This window comes from Lepidochelys kempii, chromosome 1 (genome assembly GCF_965140265.1).
Source record: "Lepidochelys kempii isolate rLepKem1 chromosome 1, rLepKem1.hap2, whole genome shotgun sequence".
Lineage (NCBI taxonomy): Eukaryota > Metazoa > Chordata > Testudines > Cheloniidae > Lepidochelys > Lepidochelys kempii.
In genome coordinates this window covers 116,088,652-116,112,418 of record NC_133256.1, presented here as the reverse complement: position 1 = coordinate 116,112,418, position 23,767 = coordinate 116,088,652, and the positions used below count along the sequence as shown (strand labels likewise).

General features: G+C 42.0%; 1 protein-coding gene across 1 annotated transcript; it reads left to right on the top strand.

Moving 5' to 3' along the window:
- The first annotated feature begins 1,467 nt into the window (after positions 1-1,467).
- Positions 1,468-21,987, top strand: LOC140905030 (interleukin-1 receptor type 1-like). Its single transcript, XM_073327545.1, has 12 exons — positions 1,468-1,536; positions 2,250-2,385; positions 5,375-5,441; positions 7,828-8,086; positions 8,426-8,612; positions 13,384-13,546; positions 13,974-14,039; positions 15,041-15,164; positions 17,936-18,084; positions 19,027-19,170; positions 20,398-20,565; positions 21,391-21,987. The coding sequence occupies exons 3-12, from the start codon at positions 5,381-5,383 to the stop codon at positions 21,768-21,770; spliced, it is 1,701 nt and encodes a 566-aa protein (XP_073183646.1). The 5' UTR covers positions 1,468-1,536; positions 2,250-2,385; positions 5,375-5,380; the 3' UTR covers positions 21,771-21,987.
- Positions 21,988-23,767: the final 1,780 nt, after the last annotated feature.

Genomic DNA, 23,767 nt, shown 5'->3' with positions numbered 1-23,767 from the left:
ACTCTGCACTTGTCCTTGTTGAACCTCATCAGATTTCTTTTGGCCCAATCCTCTAATTTGTCTAGGGTCCTCTGTATCCTATCCCTACCCTCCAGTGTATTTACCTCTTGTCCCAGTTTAGTGTCATCTGCAAACTTGCTGAGGGTGCAATCCACACCATCCTCCAGATCATTTATGAAGATATTGAACAAAACCAGCCCAAGGACTGACCCTTGGGGCACTCCGCTTGATACTGGCTGCCAACTAGACATGGAGCCATTGATCACTACCCGTTGAGCCCAACAATCTAGCCAACTTTCTACCCACTTTATAGTGCACTCATCCAGCCCATACTTCTTTAACTTGCTGACAAGAATACTGTGGGAGACCGTGTCAAAAGCTTTGCTAAAGTCAAGGAACAACACGTCCACTGCTTTCCCTTCATCCACAGAACCAGTTATCTCATCATAGAAGGCAATTAGATTAGTCAGGCATGACTTGCCCTTGGTGAATCCATGCTGGCTGTTCCTGATCACTTTCCTCTCGTCTAAGTGCTTCAGAAAGTCAGTGCCTATGCAGTTGGGGGTTACAGGTTGTTGTACTGAACCATAAATCCAGTGTCCCTATTGTGTCTATAATTGTTAATGTCTAGCAGAATTATGAATTTAAGCTCTCAGGCTCATCTTTTGAAAGTGTTGTGCAGGTTTCCTTTGAGGATAAGGACTGAGAGAGGTCAGCTATAGAGTGATTGCGTTATGAAAAGTGCTCACTCACCGGTGATGTGGTGTGTTTGTCTTTTATCAGTTTCCTGTGTGAGTTTATTTGAGAGTGTAGTGATTGGCTGGTTTCAACCACATAGTTCCTATTGTGGAATTTAGTGCACTGGATGAGGTAGGCCACAGGTTGTGAAAGGCACGTGTAGGATCCACTGATCTTGAAAGGCATGTTGGAGGAGCGGGGTTGATCATGGTAGCAGTGGAGATATAGCTGCAGTTTTTACATCTGTATTTGCGTTTCTGGTGAACACAGCAAGCCCCACATGGCTAGTACTTGGGTTAGCTGGTGGCCTTGCCCTCTAGGCTTGGGACTTTTAATATGGATTCATAGAAGTGTAGGACTGGAAGACACCTCAGTAGGCCATCTAGTCCAGTCCCTTGCACTCATGGAAGGGTAGGGTTAAATATACCTCTCCCCCCCGCCTTAGCCAGACAAGTCCTCATTAGTGGCTGGGGCCAGGTCATGGGCAGCTGAGCAGCAGCGGGCTGTAAGGTGAGGATATAACCAGTGTGGAAAAATTAGGGGTGGGGTAATAGGTGCCTATATAAGACTAAACCCAGAATATCTAGATTGTCCCTATAAAATCGGGACAGCTGCTCCCTCAGGCCAGCTGTGAGTGACCCCAGGCACAGCTGGCTCTGCCCCATGTGCTGTAGCAAGAGGGGTCTGGCTGGAGGCTCCTTTGCGCTTGGTCTCTCCGGCTCAGCGATTGCCGCCCCGGCCCCGCCCGCGTCCCACGCGGGCGGCAGCTGGCAGGAGGCGGCAGCGCCGGGGCAGCAGGTTGGTGCGGGGAGCGGGGGCTGGCCGGGTCCGTCCCCGGGCGGGGAACCGCGCGGATGCCGCTGGCCGGGCGGGCTGTGAGCGGGTGGGACCCTCTCCCCGCTGCGGGCCGGGAGCCCCGGCCCCTGGAGCCGGGTTAACGCCGCGCCGCGGGGCAGCCAGCCGGGGTTACCCACGACCGCTGCCGCGGGGCACCTGCCGGGGAGGCTGGCTGCGGGGCGCGGCTGGCGGGCGGCCCGCAGGGGGCTCGGGGCTCGGTCCCCGGCCCCGCCGCGGAAAGCGCTGCCCACACAGGCTGCGGGAGCCGGCGGCAACCCTGCGTCCGCAGCCCTGGGGAGCCGGTGGGAACTGCCCCCGCCCCGTGCCATGCCCCCGGCCGCTGTGCCCAGGCCTTCGGGCTGCCCCCTAACCCGGACTCAGACCCCCGCCCTAGCTAGAGGTGGGTCGCGTGCTAGGTGCGGCGGGAGCCCCACGTGCTGGGGCGGTCTTATGCAAGCCGAGGTTGAGTAACAACCTCAGCCGCCTCTACTCTTCGCGTGAGGAGGGCTTTACAATGAGCGGTGATCACAGCCCATGAGTATCCGCCTCCGGGAAACCCGAGCGAGAAAAAGATTCTCGCTCAGTCTGGAGCCAAGCCTCTGAAATTGGAGCTTCCGTTTAAAAGGCATGCAGACTGAACTTCCTTTTTCTAAACCTATTTTCCATCCTAATAGATAATATTAAAAATACCTAAAGCAGCCCACGATTCATTTCTGACAGCAGTTTGTGTTATCAAAAGGAAGAGAAAGCTGCATGAAAACATGTTCAAATGGGATACACTTGATATATACAAAAAGAGAAGATAAGTGGGTAAGATTATTTTCCCTGTCTTTACACGGTGATCACCCAGTGAATACATATTAAAGGGGAGGGTCTCCTGTTGATTTTACTGCTGGCATGATACGTTGTTCTGAATGCAGTGTAGTTGTAGCTGTGTTGGTCCCAGGATATTAGAGAGACATGGTGGGAGAGGTAATATATTTTACTGGACCAACTGCTGGCTCTCTCAGCAACAGAAAGCTGGTCTACTAAAAGATATTACTTTGTCTCACATTATTCTGTGACTGCCACCTAAACAGTCCAGTTAGCATCTCAAAACTGGAGGTATTGGTTTCCTGATGGAAATGTTAGGTCATCCAGCGTGTGCTATAAAATCTACATTTGAATATCTTGTATTTAAAAGAGGACTTTTATGTGGGGAGAGGGGAAGCCTAAGTCTCTTTTGGATGGTATGGGTATGAGAATCGGGTCACAATATTGGGTCCAGTACTTTTTAAATCAGGCAACATTTTTCTCTGCAAATATCAGAGTGATTATTTTAATGACTGTTTTACTATGCGTGAATTTCTGAGAGAAAATATGCATGTAAGGACCCTTTACTCTGCCTTGGCTCTGTGGTCGGGAAGATCACCTGGGAGAATAGTATCCACAATCACTGTACACTCTCTTGAGCATGGATCACAGAGCTGTGACTCTAGTTAAAATGTACAGAAATTGAACCTGTGACTCAGTTACGTTCTTCTTACAACTCCAAGAAATTACTTTCTTATTCATATGTTTTTTAATTATATGCAAATACTTCTGGTTGGGACTTTCAAGAAATAATGCTGCTTTGTAGTTATCCACTTGGGTTGTTTTGAAGGTTTTTCTTCTTACTCACAGAAAATACTTAATGAATATAACTTGGGCCCTAATCTTGCAAGTGCATGCCCATGGCTGGACTCCAATGATGTCAGCAGGTCTTTGTGCCTGAGGGTCCGCCCCCTTCAGATAAAGTTTCAGGATCGGGGTCTAAATCTTTAGTAACAGTTAAATGTACAAACACATGTCAAGTGATCCTTTCCTGGAAGGAGTGCCTTTGCTTGCAAAGACTTTAATCCAATTATAGAGCAATTCTCTTTTGATCAGAAGTGAGAAAATTAAGAGGTGTGAATTCTTAAGTGGTGACTAACGGGATTCAGAATACTTTGCAGTTTATAAAAATTGTTAAAAATACATTTCCCTTTTTCCTGGTACGAAATACAAATGGATTTATTTAAAAGGAACAATGTGATATTTTGCCTGCCTATGTGTTGTTCCATTCACGTTGGAGAAACAGGACTCATTCATATTTTACAATTTTGATTCATTTGTCTGGTCAGAGGGCATTCAAAACTCTCCTAGAAAGAAAGCCATTAATATGCAAAATTCATCCTACATGCATTGAAGACTACAGTTCTTTAAAGATTAGATGAGACTAATTCTAGTGTTTTAACTGGATATATCAATATTCAGAGGAATAAAGAGGAAATAAGATGGGGAGCCAGCACTGGGGAATAGTGTGGAATGAGAGAAGTGCAGCTTTGCTCTTGTGGGGAATCTGATAGGAGGAGGAACATTTAAGGCTTGATCTTGCACCACTGAAATCAATTGAAGTTTTGTGTCTGACCTCAGTGAGTGCAGGATTAGGCCCTTAAAGCAGGGGTCCAACTCAGCACACTGAGCAGCAACTTACCTTCACAGTGGTGGATGTTTCTCCTCTCCCTAGTGACAATAACCAGAGGGGGGACCTGCTTTAAGTTGTTTTGTGCCTGTGTGTGGGAGGGATGTCCTGTTTAGAGCTCTCCCACACTGAAGGAAGCTTCCGTGGATTGAAAGAACAGTTTGGAGAGGAGGGGCAGCATGCAGGGAACTGCACTGGAGATTTGGCCAGAGAACAGCAGGAAACCAGCATTCTGTTTCTCAAGGTTTCATTTATGGGGGCACCCCCAACAGTCAGACTACTTGGTACTAAGTACAGATAAGACAGCTGGAGGCTAACATATCTGGTATTAAAAATCTACTCAGTCCGTACAAAAAGTTATAAAGTTTCTGAAATTCCACCCAAAAACGTTTGTCTTTACTTTTTAATGCTCAACATACTCTTTCTGCTCAACGTTCTTGCAGCCATTCACCCTTTCTCATAGCTAAGCACGACTGGTCCTGTTCGATACTTAGAAGGGAAACTTATAAGGAGGAGTTTAAAAAATAAAAGGCAAGCAGGTATTGCAAGATGTAATGCTATTGACTCAGTACATGGCGTTCTTCTGAGCTAATCTCCCAATATTGTGCAGTGGGGTACTGCTCAGCTGGAAGTGGCATCTTCAGTCTGAGATGTGAACCAGTGATCGTTTAAAGATCCTGTGGCCCTTTTCACAAGAATAAGGTGGTTAACCCTAGTGTCCTGCTCCAGTTGTAGTTTTTAGGTAATTATATTCTTCCTAGCTAAAATCCCTTTGTTTAAACTGAAGAAGTTATTCTTCACTCCCCCCTCCCCCCGCCCCTTTTAATAGAAAACAAGTGCTGTGTAGTGTGACTGGTGCAGAATGGTCCCATTGTTCCATCCCAGAGATGGGTGCATTTCACTAGTGCAGTGGTTTTCAACCTTTTTTTCATTTGTGGATCCCTAAAAAATTTCTAATGGAGGTGCGATCCCTTTGGAAATCTTAGACAGTCTACGGATCCCTAGGGGTCTGTGGACCACAGGTTGAAAACCATTGTTCTATGGTGAAGACAACCTTTCATGGATCCCTTAGATACAGTCTGCAGACCCCAAGGGGTCCGCAGACCAATGCTTTAAAAACCACTGCACTACTGGGTAGGTGATTCCCTCCAATGTACTGCAAATTCGTAAAGCGTGTTGAGAGCCTTCTGGAAGAAAAGTACTATATAAATTTAAATAATGTGTGGAGTGTGCATTAATATAAACTATTGAAATTCAGCTTTGAAGTGTTTTTTTGAAAGCCATTATTGAGGTCTTTCTTTTTATCACCCTCTCTAGTGAAGCATGACATCAACAACATTGTTTTTGTGCAGTATAACAGTATTTCTTTATTCAGTCAAGGCAGGTAAGTTAATCAGTGGATCCTTAAGGGTTTGTTCCTAAATTGGTTCTTTCACACACACTACAGTAATTTTCTTTGAGAGTAGCTGTTTCCAAATATATGTACATCTAAAGATAAGCAATCTTAATAATAGTGGGACTTCTGTGCTTAGGGGATGCAAATGTTTCCATTGCATACTGTCTTAATAACAGTAGAAGTCTTTGAAGCAGAGTGTAATATGCAGCATTCTTGCATATTGAATGCCTTATTGAACAACTTTTGGGGCTTAGCTTTGCTGAATGCGTTCACATTATAATGAAACATACACATGGTCACAAACTGGAAGATATCAACTTTGTAACCAGTTAATCACTTTACTTAGTTATGATAACCTACTTTTCGTAATAGATATAGCTCTGAATTGCATCCATTTTGCTCTGCCCTTCAGCCATGGGCTAACAATCCAGATCTGCTGCTGCTGCTCGTGCTCTCTCTCTCTCTCTCTCTCTCTCTCTTTACATTTCTAATAGATCTGGTCTGAATAAGATGCCATTGGGGACAGACAGTTATTGCAGTCTAGTTCGTCTTTTCATAGAATGTTACTAATGCAAAATGTGCACATTTAGTGAAAATAAGAAATAATATATGAATTGCTAGTGTGATCTCCATATATCCTGGTTAATGCCTTGTTTCCTTATCAGATATACCAGCACAAATACATTATTATAATACGATAACCTAAAATGCTTCTTCACTTGATCTAATAGGTGGAACTAGAATTTAGATGTTTGGGGTGGGAGAAATATCTGGTTTTCCCTAACTGTGTTTTTTAATACAATATAGTTGAAGTTAAAAAAATATATAGATGAGATACAGTACGAAAATTTATCTTAAACATATATGCAGTAATACAAGAAATTGTGACTTTGCCTCTACAGTTAGGAAAAAAAAGCTTATTTTTATTAGCATATCATTTGCACAATAACATGCCATATTGTCCATTGTTATCTGATCATGTAACAGTAGTAATAATATCACAGTGATAATGCTACATAATAGCATATATTGCCTTTATATTCTGTTCCTAAATTGCTTTTCAAGCTAAGGGCCAAATCCTCCTATCCAAAAACCTTGCAGCAGGACACAGTCTGATTTTAAAAGAGAAACTCCATGAATTTTTGTTCACTGAGTTTCTAACAGACCATTCTGGTGAGGGTCACAGGTGCCAACTTTCCTTGGCGCCGGTGGGTGCTTACGCTCCCCCTCCCCCACCCCCAGCCTTGCCCCAAATCCACCCACTCCCTGCCCCATTGGACCCCTCCCCAAATCCCCACCCTAGCCCCACCTCTTTCCCGAGCATGCCGCGTTCCTCCTCCTCCCCCCTCTCTCCCACTGCTGTTTTGGATACCACTTAGGGTTTGGTGGCAGAAAGGAGCCTATTCCAATACCCTTTATGTTCTTTATAGCCAGATCAGGTCAATATTTGCATGTGTTTCATACCCTCCACATTTAAAAGGGGAAGGATTGCTTTGGCTCTATAGGCACAGAAATGACGACTTCACCCACCACTAAAATACAGCCCTCTGTCACAAGCTGTAGCAACAGTTTAACAGCACACAGTACTACAGAAAAAATGTGAAGTAGAGCATGAGGAAGAAAACCATGTCCAGCTGAAACAAAAGGAATTTTAGATGAGCAACATGTAGTGATTGAGTTTGAAATATGACCATAAAACCAGAGTTGACACTTCTAAGTAAAGGTTCATAGGGTAGGATTTTTCAAAAATGCTCACCTCTAGGCTAATTCTGCTCCCATTGAATCCCAGTGGGAGCAGAAGTAGGCCAATACTGAGTGCTTTTAAAAATCATACCCTTCATACTCATGAGAAGGTGGCTGAGTGGAAATCCCTTGATATGTGTACAATTTATACTTTCATCTTCAAACTAGATGCTTTTACATACAGAAAAATGGGAACGTACATTATTCTTTCTTGATGGCTTATTTCAGATGAAGAAGCTAAGTTAAGAAACAAAGTAAGAACAAATAAGAAGTCTGTCTGTGTGTGTGTGTGTGTCAGAGAAAACAATGATTCACTAACATTCTGCATCTAAGATGAAACACAAAAATGGCAGCCCTGCAGTAGGGATTTGCCCACATTTAAAGTTGAGGCATGCAGAACACAGAATATTTCATTTCAGTTGCCTAGCTATATCCACCACGTTGTCTGAGTATGCTTGCGTGGTATCTTCCAGTCTGAAGATGAATAACAGTAGTTCTCTCTCCTGTAATTGAATTAAGGATGAATGTTGAAATTGTAGTAAACTTTGTCAACATAGTTAAGAAACAAAACTCAAATTTTTTTTCACAATTTTTAAGCTCTTCTCTTGTTTTTCATTTTGTCTTCCTTTAGAGGAATGCAAAGTCTATGATGTGAATGATGTGTTTCTTAAGCAAAATTTTGTACATGATGGACAGCCACTTGCTGTCAACTGTTCAGTAGATAAAACACTGAATTTTGAAAACACAGACTACAACTTGACTTGGTACAAAACTGGTAGCCAAATATCTGTGGCTAAAGACAAACATTCCAGAATTCACCAGCAAAAGAACTTCATTTGGTTTCTCCCTGCAACTTTAGAAGATTCAGGATCCTATGAATGTGTTATAAGGTAAAGAAAAAAAAGTTATATGACTGCAGAAGTAAGCTGCAAAGTTGTGTGTAGGGTTTTTTGGTTTTGCTTTTTTTGTGGGGGGTGCGTGTGATAATCAGTGTATAGTTACATTTCTTCATAAGTACTTCTGTGGAGGGAATTAATACAATAGAGGGCATGTTCTTAATATTTTTACTCTTTCAAGATGGGCCAAATATAGGATGGTCAGCTTACTATAGAAACTACAGACTTCCAAACCCCTCCTCTAAAAGAAGCTGCATGTCTTGAAGTTGTGAGGCTATACACGTGGATAATATGATAAATAGTTTAATTCAGCTATTTTATGTTCCATTGCAGGAATTTATCAAGCTGCAGAAAAATGTATATGAACCTAATAGTTTTCAAGAATATTTATGGTTTATGCTTTAATGAAAAATTTGCCATCGGGGAGGAGATACTAACATCGTCAAATGCTAAGGTTGTGTGTCCTCATTTGGATTATTTCAGAGATGAGGAGAATACTTTGCCCCTTCAGTGGTATAAGGTAAAAATAGTACTTTTATGTGGTCATAACTCCTTGATATGTAAACTATAGTCAGTGTTTTTAAATATCAGTCACTGATGTTTATGAATGGCAATGGAAAAACTACAGCATTTTTTAAATGTGAGAGGAGCTTTTGCAAAATAAACTGAGAAAAGGTGACAATTACCCTTTATCTTTTTAAAAAAAACACCAAGGAGTCCGGTGGCACCTTAAAGACTGACAGATGTATTTGGGCACAAGTTTTCATGGGTAAAAAACCACTTCTTCAGATGCCCATGAAATCTTATGCCCAAGTAAATCTGTTAGTCTTTAAGGTGCCACCGGACTCCTTGGTGTTTTTGTGGATACAGACTAACATGGCTACCCCCTGATACTTGGCACCTTTAGCTTTTGTTTTCTCTAAAGGCACGTACTAGTTAGAGACCCCCTACCTTTTGGTCTGTGCCTTTTATTTATGAATTATGGATCAGAAATTGAACTCAAATTTGGGCCACTGAACCACATAGCCAGGAGGTGCCACAGACTTACTTTCTAGTGAAGTATAACTGCCTTGAATATAATTTCCTTGTGAAAACAAATTTAGTAAACAATGTTCTCATCTTTCATAAAGGGAAGGTATCTGGTGTAGGGTTGCTATGCTCCCTCTTATGTAAAGGCTGCTTCACACTTCCCATTATAAAATTATGTTACGCAGTCAAAATGGCAGTGGTTGTTGCAGCTCTTTCCCCCATCCAGATATTCTTTGGCCTTGCAAAGAAGGTGTGCTGGGCTGAGAGCCAAGTGATCATGATATTGGGGTAAAAGTTGGGAAGCTTGAGTCACAAGTCCATCCAATTTGGGCGTAATCAATTTTGGCCTTTATTTATTGTCACTTATAGTGTCTGGACATACATTTATGCCAGACAAATAATAACAGACAAAATGGAGTGGGCAAAGGGCTCAAGTTACCACATTCTGGGGCACCAGAAGTCCTCCTAGAATTCTTGATGGTCATTGTTTCCCTGATCTCTTCAGTCCTGTCCTTCAATTTCTGGTCTGGTGGTTCTCCAGTTTGGACCCTGGTTCAGTTAGGTTTTTTATACGTTTCTGCATTACAGATTACTTAATATTTATCCAATTGGCTTTTAACAAATCAACCCTTTGGGTTTTAAATGACCCATGCATTGTACATGCCCAAATTCAGGTGCCCTGGTTTTGCAGTTTTGGTGTCATGTTGTTTTTGTGTCCCCCTACCCTGGATCTTCTCTTTAAAAAAGGCTTCTTCTTGTTACAGGATTGTGTGTTTTTTACCCCCAGACTTCCCGCACAACATGTTACCTTTGTTTTGTTGGCAATAAAATCATTTTAAGCAAATCATAAATTCTGTATAAAGGAATTGCCAAAGCCACACTTATTCCAGCAAGGCCTTGACCTAAGTGTTACCTCATTTGTACTTATTCACAACTCATAATTACAAATGATTAAAAACATAGCTATCAAAGCTCCTAATCTTACCATTAATAATTCTTCATTTTATATTTCAATGTTATAAGTGAGTATGTTATTCCCTTCTACCTTTTAATCTATTAGAAAGGGTGGTTATGGAAAACATGATGATTCTTTAATGTTAGCATTTCTTATTTTCTTTAAAACATGGGTTTTTCATTCAAAGTCCAGTTTTGTTGGTGAATCATTAAAATAAAAAAACTACTTTAAAATTTTTCCTGTGAATGCATTTTGAGGGGAGTTTCAGTTTTAGGACCTTGATATGTACACCTCTACCCCAATATAACGCAACCCGATATAACACGAATTCAGATATAATGCGGTAAAGCAGCACTCCAGGGAGCAGGGCTGCACACGCCGGTGGATCAAAGCAAGTTCGGTATAACGCGGTTTCACCTATAACGTGGTAAGATTTTTTGACTCCCGAGGACAGCGTTATATCAGGGTAGAGGTGTAGTTGCTTTTAATGGTTCTCCAACAATGAGTTCTAGACTCCTTTTTTTTTCTACGCTGGTGTTTGGTGTCCTGTACAAGCCTTATTAGTGAGCAAGGATTCATACCTGCTTGAGAAGTTACACAAGGGTCAATTCTGAAAACTCAGGGAACATATTTAAAAAATTATATAATACACAGCTTAATGAAAGTGTATCTATACATCTGGGTGTAGTTCTTAGAGTATCCAAAAATACATAAAATGAATAAGTCATACAATACATATAGTACATAATCAGTGATAACCCAAATTTAGATTAATAACTCTAAAGATACAGTTTAGATATTAATATCCAAATATTCGGGTACATCATTCATGAAAAAGTTATACAGAAAGTTGGTTGTGGAAAGCAAATATAGCAATGAGAGAAAATTGTCCCTCAGTCATTGAGAAATTAGGATAGGTCATCCCTTAAAAAATACAATCCATCAGGGAAGTATTTCAGTTACTTTCCTGACTTCACTGCTCATCGGCACTCCAGCTCATCTCTTCTGGTATTGCCAGTGTTCTGTGATGTGGTCTAGATAGATGTTCCTCAACCATCTGATGGCATCTGACATCATGAGTTGCTGCGTCAGTCAAGAGTAGTGTTCACCAATTCTCTCAACACTCGCACAATACTAAGGTTCCAGGCACCCAGAGCTCCGACAATCAGTGCGTGAGTTTGAACCTCGTAGTCCCTAGCTCTCAAGGTTTTGTCCAGAGTGATGTATTTCTCCAGCTTCTGAGATCGGGCATCATGGAAGGCCAGGGTCCGGTTTTCAAAGGGACCTGTAACATCCATCATGATGATCTTCTTCCGTTCCTTGTTGATGATGATGCTGTCTGGTTGCAGTTGGCTGTCCATTCTGGGGATGGTAGAGTTTACAGCCACCTCCCTAGGGATGGCGGGATGGCTCTGACTAGGCAATTCTGGATGGCACTGTGTCACAGATGCCAAGCTCTGGAATGGGGCTTGCAGCTACACAGGGCGTATGGTAGTGTCCCATTGGCATAGCCGCACTTCCTGCATTGCTTGTCCTGATTCCCGTGGCAGATGGCTCAGTTCAGTGGGACGCAGTTGAGCCGGGTCCTGTGGATGAACCTCCAGTTGCCAAATTGGGTGAAACTGCCCCCAGAGTGGTTGCTGGCATCCCACTTTCACGTCACCTCAAAGGCCTTGCCCTGGTATGGCTTCCGTTTCAGGTTTTCTATGTACTGACAGCAGATGGCATCCTTCAGGGTCCTCTCCAGCATGGTTCTAGCTCTCGGAGTGATGATTGTGTGCTCTGTATTTTTCACCTGTGGCACTAGGACTCCCAGCTCCTGGCATTCCTCGCACCACATCCAGTGCCAGCTGATATGTTCTCCAGTCATTGCATAGCATTGCAGGTACGAGTCCAGAATGAAGCAGTCTCCCCCTTCTCTTCCAAATTTGCCTTCCAGTGAGTCGCTCAAGTAGGTGGTGACATCTTGGTTGGAAGGGGTCCTGGCTATTCACCTCCTGATGATGTCATGCATAGCACTTTCCACGAAGTTCCTCACCATTGCACCCAGGCACATCAGAAGGCGTGAGTGATCACTGCAACATTTGACAGATCACCCATTCAAGGGACTTTGGTGCCTCTCTGCCTGTGCGAGATGTACATCAGTTCATTGCTGGCCCTCTGGGGAAGAAACATCCACTTCTTTACTAGCTGCCTGAAGGTGCTGTCCGTCTTGTTAAGAGGTACCTTCACCATTGCAGAACCCCTCAGGACAAATGAAATATGGGGGATCAGGAAGATGTTCAAGGCGTTGATCTTCTGCCATGGTGTCAGTAGAGAGGAGTCGATCCTCGTAGGATCTCCGGGATGGTATCCTCAGGTGTCTGCTGGATGCAGAAACCCATGACTACATCTCTAATATGGCAGATTCAAATCTTTTCCTTTTTTCCACATTGCCTACTAGAAGGAATGTACTAGATCTGTGTGCTTGGCTGTGCAACCTGTAAAATGGGGCTACTGCTGCATATGTAGCCCGCCATTCCCATGTGCTACATGACTTCCTCCAGTGGCTGGTACACAACATGTTCCTGCTCCTTGCTGTTAGTCCTTTAGCTTAAGTGGTAGAAATCTGTGTGGCAGTTTTGAGCGTGAGGAGTTCAAGCTATCTTGACTATTTATGAAGGGGACTGTTACAGTTGTACATAATAGAAATTGTTTTTTTCTTAACTAAACAGTCCTTGGTTATGACATAATAAAAATACATTAAAAGAATGCTGGTAAAGTTGTCTAGCACTCAAAAAACAGGAAATGCCAGAAAGTCCTGTGATCTAATCCTACCTCTGCCACTGTCTGACTTTGGCAAGTTCCTTTGTCTTCCTTTCTCCATTTCCCAAACTGTTAAATCTGAATAATAATAATTATCCACCTTCCTTGCAGGAGTGTTGTGAGGATGGATTAATGTCTGCGCAATCCAAAGCTCCATTTAAAAAAAAGTTAAGTACTCTGAAAAATCAGGTACAAGGTATGTCAGGGTGGGTGCCCGATCATTGAGGTACCCTAAATTAGTGGACATTTCTGCAAATTCTGGCCTCTCCCTGCTTTAATTCCCCCTCTGTAAAATGAGTTATTGTAAGTAAGCCTGTCTGTGGACAGACCTGGAGTTTGTTTGAATCGCAACCTCAGAGCCTAGGGAAATGTTTGTCTTTTTCCATGACAAACCAGGGAGACTATCCCAGCTTCATGGTCCAGAAAAAGTTTAGGCAAGCCCTGGAGGGACATGATATTGTATTCCATCTGTGATTTAACAGAGCATTGTAATTGTGTTTAGGAGTGTAAGCTGCTTGAAGAGGAAAGGTTTGTCTCTTCCAATGATTACCTTGTGATTAAAAATGCAACTCTACATGACAAAGGAAACTATACATGCAGAACATCATATACTTACAAGGGAAAACAATATAACATTTCACGAGACATTAGTCTAACTGTGACAGGTATAACCTTTTATTTTTTATGTCATTGTACTTCAAGAATACTACCCAGATTCTCAACTACAGCTAAAGAACAACACAGCGTGTGTGTGTGTGTGTGTGTGAGAGAGAGAGATGGTGGCTTACACTTCACTTTTGTATTCTTGTGGTCCTGCTGCCATTGTGTTGAGGGTTGATCCCCTTGTGCCAAGATAGAGCAGCCCCAGAGCTTAAAGAGGAGAGAAGAGTAAATTAACCTAAAGTAGCAAACAAAAACATCAAGGGCTTGGCCATTGCATTTTAATATTGATCACTATCTATTCAGAAGTCACTGTTTGCATGTCTTTCTTTAAGGCATTCTTTGGGAATGTCATCACTGTGGTAGTGTAGCACTTACTATATGCTGCAGCTGCCATTGAATTTCTGAAATAACTTTTGCTTTTTTGTTTAGTGAGTCCACTGAACACACCACCAGCAATATTTTACCCAAGAAACAATTCCATTGAAGTAGAAGTCGGTAAGCAAGTTTCCTTACAACAAGATGATGATGTGTGTCCTAAACAGAATTTAGACTCAAGAGGATTTCCAAGTGCCGTTTGCTTAGTCATATCCTCCTTTACAGCAAAAGTGCCCCTTATGCAACAAAAAACTACTAAGGGTGTGTCTACACAACAGCTGGGCTGATGCTTTCCAGAGTGGGTAGACAGACACAGTAGCTTTGATCGAGCTAGCATGCTAAAAATAGCAGTGTGGCCGCAGTGGCATGGACTAGCTGCCTGAGTTTAATTCTTCCCAACCCCCTGGGTACATACTCGGGTGGTTAGCCCAAGCTGCTACAGCCATGCTGCTGTTTTTAACAGGCTGCCTCAAGCAGAGGTAGTGCATGTCTGTCTATCTGCGCTGGGAATCACCTTCTCAGCTACTGTGTAGACAAACCTTTAGTGGCCAGGAAACTCCATGAGATTCAGCTCAGAAGGTCTCTCATATAGTACCTTCCTGAAGGAGAAGAGGGTGGAACAGACAAGAGGTTTGACCTTCCAAACCCTAGGAAATGTCTAGGGAATTTTTTTGAGAGGCAGAGGAAGTTGTATGGAGCAATGTTGCTTTCCCCAGCCTTCTCCTTCACTGTAGCACAGCTCCTTCTGTGCTCTTTGGAAGTGGCTGCTCCAGAATGCCTACAGATGTGGAAACCCCTGTGAAACCTTTGGGTGGCTGATGCCATACAGAATGCCTATTCCCTCCTGGATTCAGCTTATTCTGGCCCAGCCAGTCCCCTTCCTAATCTGCAGATCCTGGAACTTGTACATTTGGGTCAGAGGGGTTTCTATGAAATGGAGTGGGAAGGCATGGAGAGTGTAGTGTGGAGCTGCTGTTGCTTTGCCCATCCTCTGCTCCTTCCATGCCTGCAGCTGACTTCCAATGGATATAGCATTCTTATATGTATTAGTGTAAGGAATTGTATAGCCCTTAACTACAATATAGTTATTTAAATTGCCATTTTGTAACACTGTCTTGTAGGCTCACGCGTCATAGTGGACTGCAATGTAACAGGCGCTGAAGTGTTTCAGGTGTACTGGACAGTCAACGACACATACATTGATATATATTACAAGAGTAGAATTTTTGAAGAGGAAGATTATGAGTAAGTATACTTCCAGATCAGAATGTATTGAATTCTCAGCTAAAATCTTGTATAATTTCTCTGTTTTGTTTGAATCAGCTATGAAAATTTACTGTTACACAAATAAACACACATTTGTGATCTAATTATGGGTAGGGCTGGTAGCACTGCCTTTTACTAAGGTTCCCAACACTTCCAGTTAGAAGACCTTGTTTTCCGTTGCTTAGTACTTTGCCAAACTTTAATGGTTTGTGCTGAAATTTTACAAGCTGATTTTTTTTTTCCTTTTAATTCCAGTCAAAATGGTTCTGACATTTCTGAGAATGAGATTGGGGCAAAATGATTTCTTTTTACCCAATGTTACAAAATTCTGGCAACCTTTTGTTTGAAATGCTCTAGGGCCCATATGCTTTGAAGCAGGGGCTTTAAATTTGGCTGGGGGTAGCCTCTGTGTCAGGGATGCGTATTTTGCCATCCCCATGAAAATCTGCTTAAATTTGGCTAAATTATGAGACTGGGAAACTTCTTAGATTTTACAGGTAAATTTCCCCAAAGATTCCATCCACATGGAACATGCTTCAGCCAAGGGCTCAGCAGGACTTTCCCTGCACTTGCAGCTCTGGGATGCTGCCCGGTCTGGGTCTGGGCACCTGAATTGAGAGCAGGGAGAATCCCCATTCTGTGCTCTCTGACTACACCCTTCACCCCCACCTCATTGGGCCCAGGCAGTGTGAGAGAGGAAGCTGCCTGATTCAAATGCAGGGGGGACTACACCCAGACATGTAGGGGTTAGACAGGGACAAGGAACATTTGGGAGGCAGAAATTGTGACTGGAGGCTGGCAGGGAGGGGCTGAGGGAAACAGGGACTTGGGGTGGGCAAGGAGGTTAGAACTGGGAGCTGGACAGGTAAATCAGGTAGAATGTGGAGACCGTAGGTGTGGGGAGGACTGAGATTGTATGAAGAGCTAGGGGAAGATTGGGACTTTCTGAGCAAGGAGACTGAGAACCAGCGGGGTGAGGAGAGGTGGTGGCAAGGAGGGGAAACAGATCTGATGATGAGTCTGGGTACAGGATCTGAACTGGGACTGGCTGAGAAAAGAGACTAGGACAAGGAGCTGGGTGTCGGGGAGGAATTGGGGGAGGAGGTGACTGGGTGCCAGGGTTGGGGAGACAGATGGAGCAGATGAGGAGCTGGGATGGGGAACTGGGACTGGCTGGGTAAAGGGACTGGGATTGGGCGGGAGGACTGGGGCTGGGACAGAGTCTTAGGTTCCTCAAATTGGGCACCCCAAATTAGTGGACACTTTTTGACCTCAATCCTTCTGTGCTTCAGTTTGCAAAAAAATCTGCAAAACGGGGCTTCCACCACCCCCTCATCTCATGGGGGCTTTGTGAAGATAAATGAATTAATGTTTATGAAGTACTCAGATACTGTAATGAAGAAAAGCCATAGTAATTTCCTTGTGGGATTTTCTAATTCTATCTTCAGAGTGTGGTCTGGATAGTGTGTGGTAAATAGGGTTACACATTGAACAACAAGGAGAAAATGAAATATTGAATAGTTGCTCACTAAGTGAGCACCATCCATCCTGTGCACTGAATGACGGATGGTCCTGTGGAAATACAGTAAGTGATCATGTAACTAAAGACTGTATCATAATGCAGCCATAGAGGGGGCCCAGATTAAGGTTGTGCAGTCATAATTCTGGCATTTCCTAACTTTTGACCTTACAACCTCAATAATATTCTTTTAGTTTATGGATTTTATTGTATGTGATAGATAATTAATCCACAGATCCCTGAGGTATAAGCTCTATAACCTTCATTTTTGAATATATTTAAATAATTAGTTGACATTTCAAATGGTAAATAGAATATTTTCAGTAATAAACATTAGTTGGATAAGCAGATAGGTTCTTTAATATGAGAGATGTAATATGAAATTAACAAGATAAATTATATCCCCCATTCTCCCAGTACTAAAAAGTTACAGTTTCTAATGCAACATTTACCCTGCCACACTTTACAAACCAAAGGTGTGATAAGGTTAGCACCATGGGGGCCTTGGAAAATACCATGGGGAAGAATTTGTGCTGGGCCTCTTAAAAGTGCAGCACAAACCTCCCAGCCCAGGGTGGGGAGGACTAAGCCCTCCTAATTCTGTGCTACTCCTGGGGCTGAAATGGCAGTTGTGCCTGAACGTTCAATGGGTGATGGTACTCCCAGAATCGTATTAGTGTTATGGTCCCACATCCTCTAGCTCCAGCCCCACCCCTGGCACATTTCCTGCACCAGGCTTGCAGTGAGAGGGAAGAGGGACCTTGTGTGGCAGCCTGTAGCTGCCTTATGTGTACTTATGCTGGGGGGGCGTTCTCCCCCAGCCATCTCTGTGGCCTCTACAGCTGTATCCACAGAGTTCAAAGACATTCAAAGCTCTAATACAATCCTTTCCCTACATTCATGTTTTTGCAAGCTGAAATGTACCCGTAAGTATAATGTATAAAGCAAATATTTTATACAAGTAGCCTATAGAAACTGTGTATGCTTTTGAGTAAACGGTGCACCAACTGTGTTTATATAAGGATGTCTCCCGATCTCCATCCTGCTTGTTAGAGATAGACGAAGTGTCATGAAGATTCCCTTATAGAGTCCAGCTATCCATCAGTTCTGAAAAGAATCTGATATATGGTCATAGAGTTGAAGATCAGTGACTATTGTGATTGCTAGCGAAGAAACCACTTCAGTAAGGATTGAGTTGTTTTTATTACTGTGTTTGCTACCTTTTGGATAGAGAAGAAACTTTCTATGATGGACGCCCTCTCACTACGGTGAGGCTCAACATTTCTGAAGTGAATAGCGAGGATTACGAACATCGCTTTGTCTGCCATGCTTTGAATTCCTTTGGTCAAGTTGCAACATATATAGCATTAAAACACAGAGGTAACCCATTATTGGATACATTTGACTTGACTTTCCCAGGAAGAGTTGGATACTGTGCTCAGATACCACAATGATGGGAGTCATATAAGTATGTAGATAGATAAACTGCTTTTCCTTATGATTAACCTTAAGATGTGTGAGCTGGGGTGGGGGCAGGAATGAGAGGGGAAGGTAGGGTGTGTGTGTTTGTAGAAATTGGAGGGGAGCATATGAAGATTTAGGAGATTAGATTAATAAAAGGGCTGAATGTACACACTGTGAAGGGAAATTTTAAACAGCAGAGTTTGGAGGGATTTCTACATTAGAGTAAATTATGAGAAGCTTTCAAGGAATAGAAATGAAGGAGCAAGGTTCAAAACTACTCTGCCGTATGTTGGATGATCAAAAATTGAGGCATTCAGAAATTTGAGCCTAAATGACTTGCTGATGGCCATACACTGAGTCAGTGACAATGTTTGGAATAGAAATTGAGTCTCCTGACTCACTCACTGTCTTACACACTAACCATCAGAAATCCTCAACCTGGACTACACACAATCAATCAATCATAGTGGATCAAATTTAGGGGTTACTTTTGAAAATTTGTGTATTAATTTCTTTGTGCCAAGATTTCTTTATCTATAAACTACTGCTAACACTATTTAACTTAGAGAGCTGTTATGAGGATTTATTCATGCCAGTAAAGAGCATTCACATCCTCCTGTAGCAGGTGTTATGAAAACATAAAATGTTAATTATTTTCCTGTGTATTAGATGCTCTACTTGTTGCTTTGCCCAACCAATAATTGATATGGTTGCTCTATAGTAATACATATGTATAGTTTCTTTTTATTAAAAAAATGAGAATATAGAAACGTAGCTTTTGAATATTACTACAGTTGTTTGAAAGTTCAAAGTTGGACAAATTCCACAGTTTCTTCTTTTTTTCTTTTACTGATGCAGTGGTAGATTTTCACAAATCACTGACTGGAGGATTCATTGCATTGCTGCTTTTAACAGTTGTTACTTTATTAATCTTCAAGCTTTTCAAGATTGACATTGTGCTCTGGTATCGTAGTTCTTGCTGTGCTCTTGTAAAGAAAGAAGGTATGTCAGAGCAGCCAGTTTGCTACCTTTTTATATTGATTCCTGTAACTTGCACAAGAGTGTTTAGGAAGGTCTTTTGATGATGGGGAAGAAACAACCTCCATGGTAGAACTTGTTTAGAATTTTCTAAAGAAATTGGAGCGTGTTTTCAAAGATGCAAGGTGAAAAGATGTCTGAAAACACTGAAATGAGTGAGTAAAATGCATAAAATACTAAGATGATGAACAATTGGAAGTCTCTGTGGCAATGATGGTTAGGTGGTTCAACCAGAAATCCATGCTTTCCCCAGATTGCTGTCTGCTTTGCTAAAAAATGCACCTTGTTTTGCCAGAAGCTCTGTAGCTTACCTGTTGGTGACCAGTAGATGTCACCAGAGCAACATACTGCCATTTAGCAGCAATGGTACTGTCCAAGGTTAAAACTGAAATATTTTTTTTTAGAAAGCTTTGTATAGGAGAGGCAATATGAGATTTTGCCTGGAATGTTTCTTTTGAAAATCAGACTCTCAGACTTTTCTCAAGGTGAGAGCATTGTCGACCAGTTCCTCTTTTTATCCATCCCCTTCCTTTTAGAAGCTGAAAGCTATGAGAGGCAGGTGCCAAAGGGGGAAAAAGTGCCACCACTGCCCCATTCCTTGATTTCATTTGACAAAAATTTCCAGTATTTCAATGAAAAAACAAAATTTGGGGTTTTGGTAAAACAATTAATTTTTTTTGTACTCAAAATGATTTTTGAAAAGCATTCAAACATTTTTGTTTGTTTTGTTTATGAAAAAATTATAATTTTTTTGGGTGGGAAACTTCTACCAAATCTAAACCCCAACATGTTCTCAAATTTTCTGCTGACAAATATTTGGCATTTCCTACCAGCTCAGGTGTTCAGCCAATGGCAGCATGGCTCTCTGGCATGCCACACTGTCAGGCAGGAGGAGGGCTGGAGAGCGTTCTGGAGGAGGTAGGTATGCGTTGTGGATGTCTACCTAGGACCTGTGGGGCTGGGACTTCTTTCCCTGCAGATCATAGGGTGCTGTGCCCAATCCACCTGGTGACAAACCCCTCATCCATGAGAAGAGAATGAGTTAGATCTATGCCTGGTCATCCATCCTTCATTTTAGAGCATTTCATCCCCTTTCCTGGTTGTTTGCCAGAGGATTTTAAATGCTAAACAATTAAAAATTGTAATAAAGGTAGGGTTTTTTTAAAGGAGTCTCTTGCTCTTTCTTTATAGCTTCAGATGGGAAGATCTATGATGCATATGTCATGTATCCAAAAACCAGTGGGGTGAGATGTGTCTATACCCTGAACAACTTTGTTCTGAGAATACTGCCTGAGGTCTTAGAGAGACAGTGTGGATATAATCTTTTTATACTTGGAAGGGATGATTTACTGGGGGAAGGTATGTTAAAAACAGCAAAATTAATGTTACCCTGGCTATGTTTCTTTTTGACATGTTGTTCTAAGATTTGTTGTGTATGCTGGTGATGAAAAAAACAATGTGAGACTGACTAATTTTGTAAACTTAGTTTAGCTGAATTGACTATACCATTGCTGATTTTTAAGGATGAGGGACTTGGAGCAACTATTCCTTACGAAGAATTCCCTCTTCTGAGACAGAAATACAAGATGGCTATTATTTAATTTAAAAAAAAATCAAGTGAGAATAACAAGGATACCAAAGAATTGATGATAATAATAAATAATAATAATAATAATAATCTAGTTTTTATGTAGAGCTTTCCATCAGTAGATTTCAAAGAGCTTTGCAAAGCAGGTAAGAACCCCCCATTTTACAGATGGGGAAACTGTGAGGCACAGAGTGGTGAAGTGACTTGCCTAAGGTCAACCAGCAGGCCAATGGGCAAACTGGAAGTAGAACCCAGGTCTTCTGAGTCCCAGTACAGTGCTCTATCCACCAGGGAACACTGCCTCCCACCATTGCCATTAGTGGGTTTTGTGGTGTGGATGTCTGTTCAATGAGACCTAGACTACAAACTCATTTCACACAGGTTACTGACCAGCTCTCAGGTAGAAACCACTTTTGATCGCTGCTGAAGTGAACTGGATTTGAACTAACAATCTGTTTGATAAAAGGTTCTATACTCTACTAATCCTCTGAGCGAGCCACTGCCCCATAAGTCTGTACTTTTAAAATAATGAGGGACGTTTTGCATAAGTTGAAACTTTTCTATGGCTACTTTGATCATTCTTGCATTACTTACAGCTGTGGTCAATGTTATTGATGAAACCATCAAACGAAGCAGAAGACTGATGATAATTTTAGAATCCGAAGCAGCGAGTTACAATGTGTTAGAAGATACCTTTGAACAGCAACTGGCTGTGTACAACGCTCTTATCCGTGATGAAATAAAAATTATTCTGATTGAACTAGATAAAATACAGGACTACACGAACATGCCAGAATCCATCAAATACATTAAACAAAAGCATGGGGCCATCAGGTGGAAAGCGGACTTCACAGAGAAAACTCCCTCAGCAAATACAAAGTTCTGGAAAAATGTGAGATACCGAATGCCACCCAGACAAACAGTGTCTTCCTTGGCTCCAAAAACTTTCAGCTATTCTGCAGCAACAGAAAGATGATGATGTCGTATTTTAATGGCACAGACCAGCTCACTTTAAAATATTTACTATTTGTCTTCAGAAGCTTCTAGTGTGTATTACCAACTGATCACCTCACACACTTAAATGTTTTCAAGATTAAAAAGACCCCCTACAACATAATTCAGTTGCCACTATGCCATGGTGCTGATATTGGGAGGTATCTGAATCGTTGTCTCAGTATCTCGGATATTTAAAGCGGACATGTAGCAAATGCCGTGGCACATAATGTTTGCAATTTCTTAAAAGAAACCTTATTGCAGAGAAGTGGTTTTTTTTTTTTAAAAAAAATTGAGGTTAAATAACAAATACAATTAAATGAACATTCATTATGTCTAGATTTTTATACTGTGGTTCTGTTGAGGGTTTTTTTTTTTTTGCTGAAAATAATTTGATCTGATTGCGGTACTTGCAAACTCAAGTCATACCTTTTTTCCTCATTTCACACGCCTCCCTTTTATTTTCGTCTCTTTTCTTGCTCTTTAAAGACATTTTGTTTTTCTAAACCTTCTTTCACCTGAGATTCTTGAAATGGTTTGAACTTATTTAATTATTATTTACAATTATTGCGGCATCTACAGTTGTTATTTATTCATATTGCGATAGTATCTCTGGGCCCTAGTCATGGATCAAGGCCCCATTGTGTTAGGTGTTGTACAAAGCTACCGTGAGTTAGGTAGCCATTATTTACCCAAGCAAGTGAATCAGTAAGCCTGTGCCATACCAGGGAATAGAACCCAGGTGTCCTGCTTCCTTCTCCTGTGCTGTAGTCCTAAGAAACCCTCCCCCCTGCCCTCCCATTTTAGTTCTTCATAAAGAAGTAAAGGAGGAGGGAGAGGAGAGCTGGTGGTGAGCAGACTATACTGTGTAGAGCATACTTAGTTGCAGGTGAAAATCTTCTGCACAAAGAACTCAGTTTTATTCCTATCCTTAATATTTTCATAAAATCCTGTAAGATATATAAAGTACATCAAGCTTATTTCCGAATGCTCTCTCCAGCACAGTTGTGCCCACAGGTTTTATCATGGGTCATCAGACAGCATGGAGGCACAACTCTGACCTTTTCTGAGGGCTCAGAGACAACCCACCTGCTGAAGAGCCTGCCATTTTAGTTTTTGTCTCCATAGCTTCTGGCAGGGTGGACAGGCCTCCATGGTGGAGTGCTTTAAGGGATTGCTGAATCCAAAGCAAAAACTAAATTATATACTTCTGGTACAGCAGGTCTTTAATTTGGCTGGAGCTTGTGCTGAATTTTTTTTGAGTGGCTTCTGGGGCTGAGTCACCTTATTCTGGGCTTCCCTTTCTCCCTGAGGCACTGCAGCAGGCCATGTTCGTGCTTGATCATGGCAAGGCAGCGAAAGAAGCTTAAAGGGAAACCTGCTCCTCTTGTAACTTTTCCAAGGTATAACACGTGGGGTAGTGAGTGCTGCTGGTTTTGTGGCTGAGAGCACCGAATCAGCTTCTTTTTTTATGGTGTGCTTTTTATTTTGTAAGTAGTAAATAAAAAGCAAAGGTGCCTGTCATATTGCATGACCTGTGTGGCAGACGTCTCAAATACAGCGAAAAGCCTATAATAATATTGTTGTGACTGAGGCGTGCCACACAGTATAGGTGTCATGTGCAGTTGAAAAGCCAGGCTGTGACACGCCTTCACATCCCTGAGAGTTAGGTCCAGATGTGTAGGTGATGACAATGCTAACACATAGGAGTGGAAAGATGGGGGATATGAATAAATGTAGCTATAATTTCTTGCTCATATAGAAGTTTCTATGCTGTTGGGGCTCTGTGCAGTTCTAACTGAACCTTATTTCTTACATAATACAAACCTTTGTACTTTGAAGTCTGTATATGTCATGTCCACTGAAGAATGAATAAGAAGCTCATTCAGATTTGCACAAATGTTGCACTTGGTATACAGAAAAATGTCTTTACAAAATTTATGCTTCCCTGCTCATTCTGTTATTCCCACTTTCTGTTTG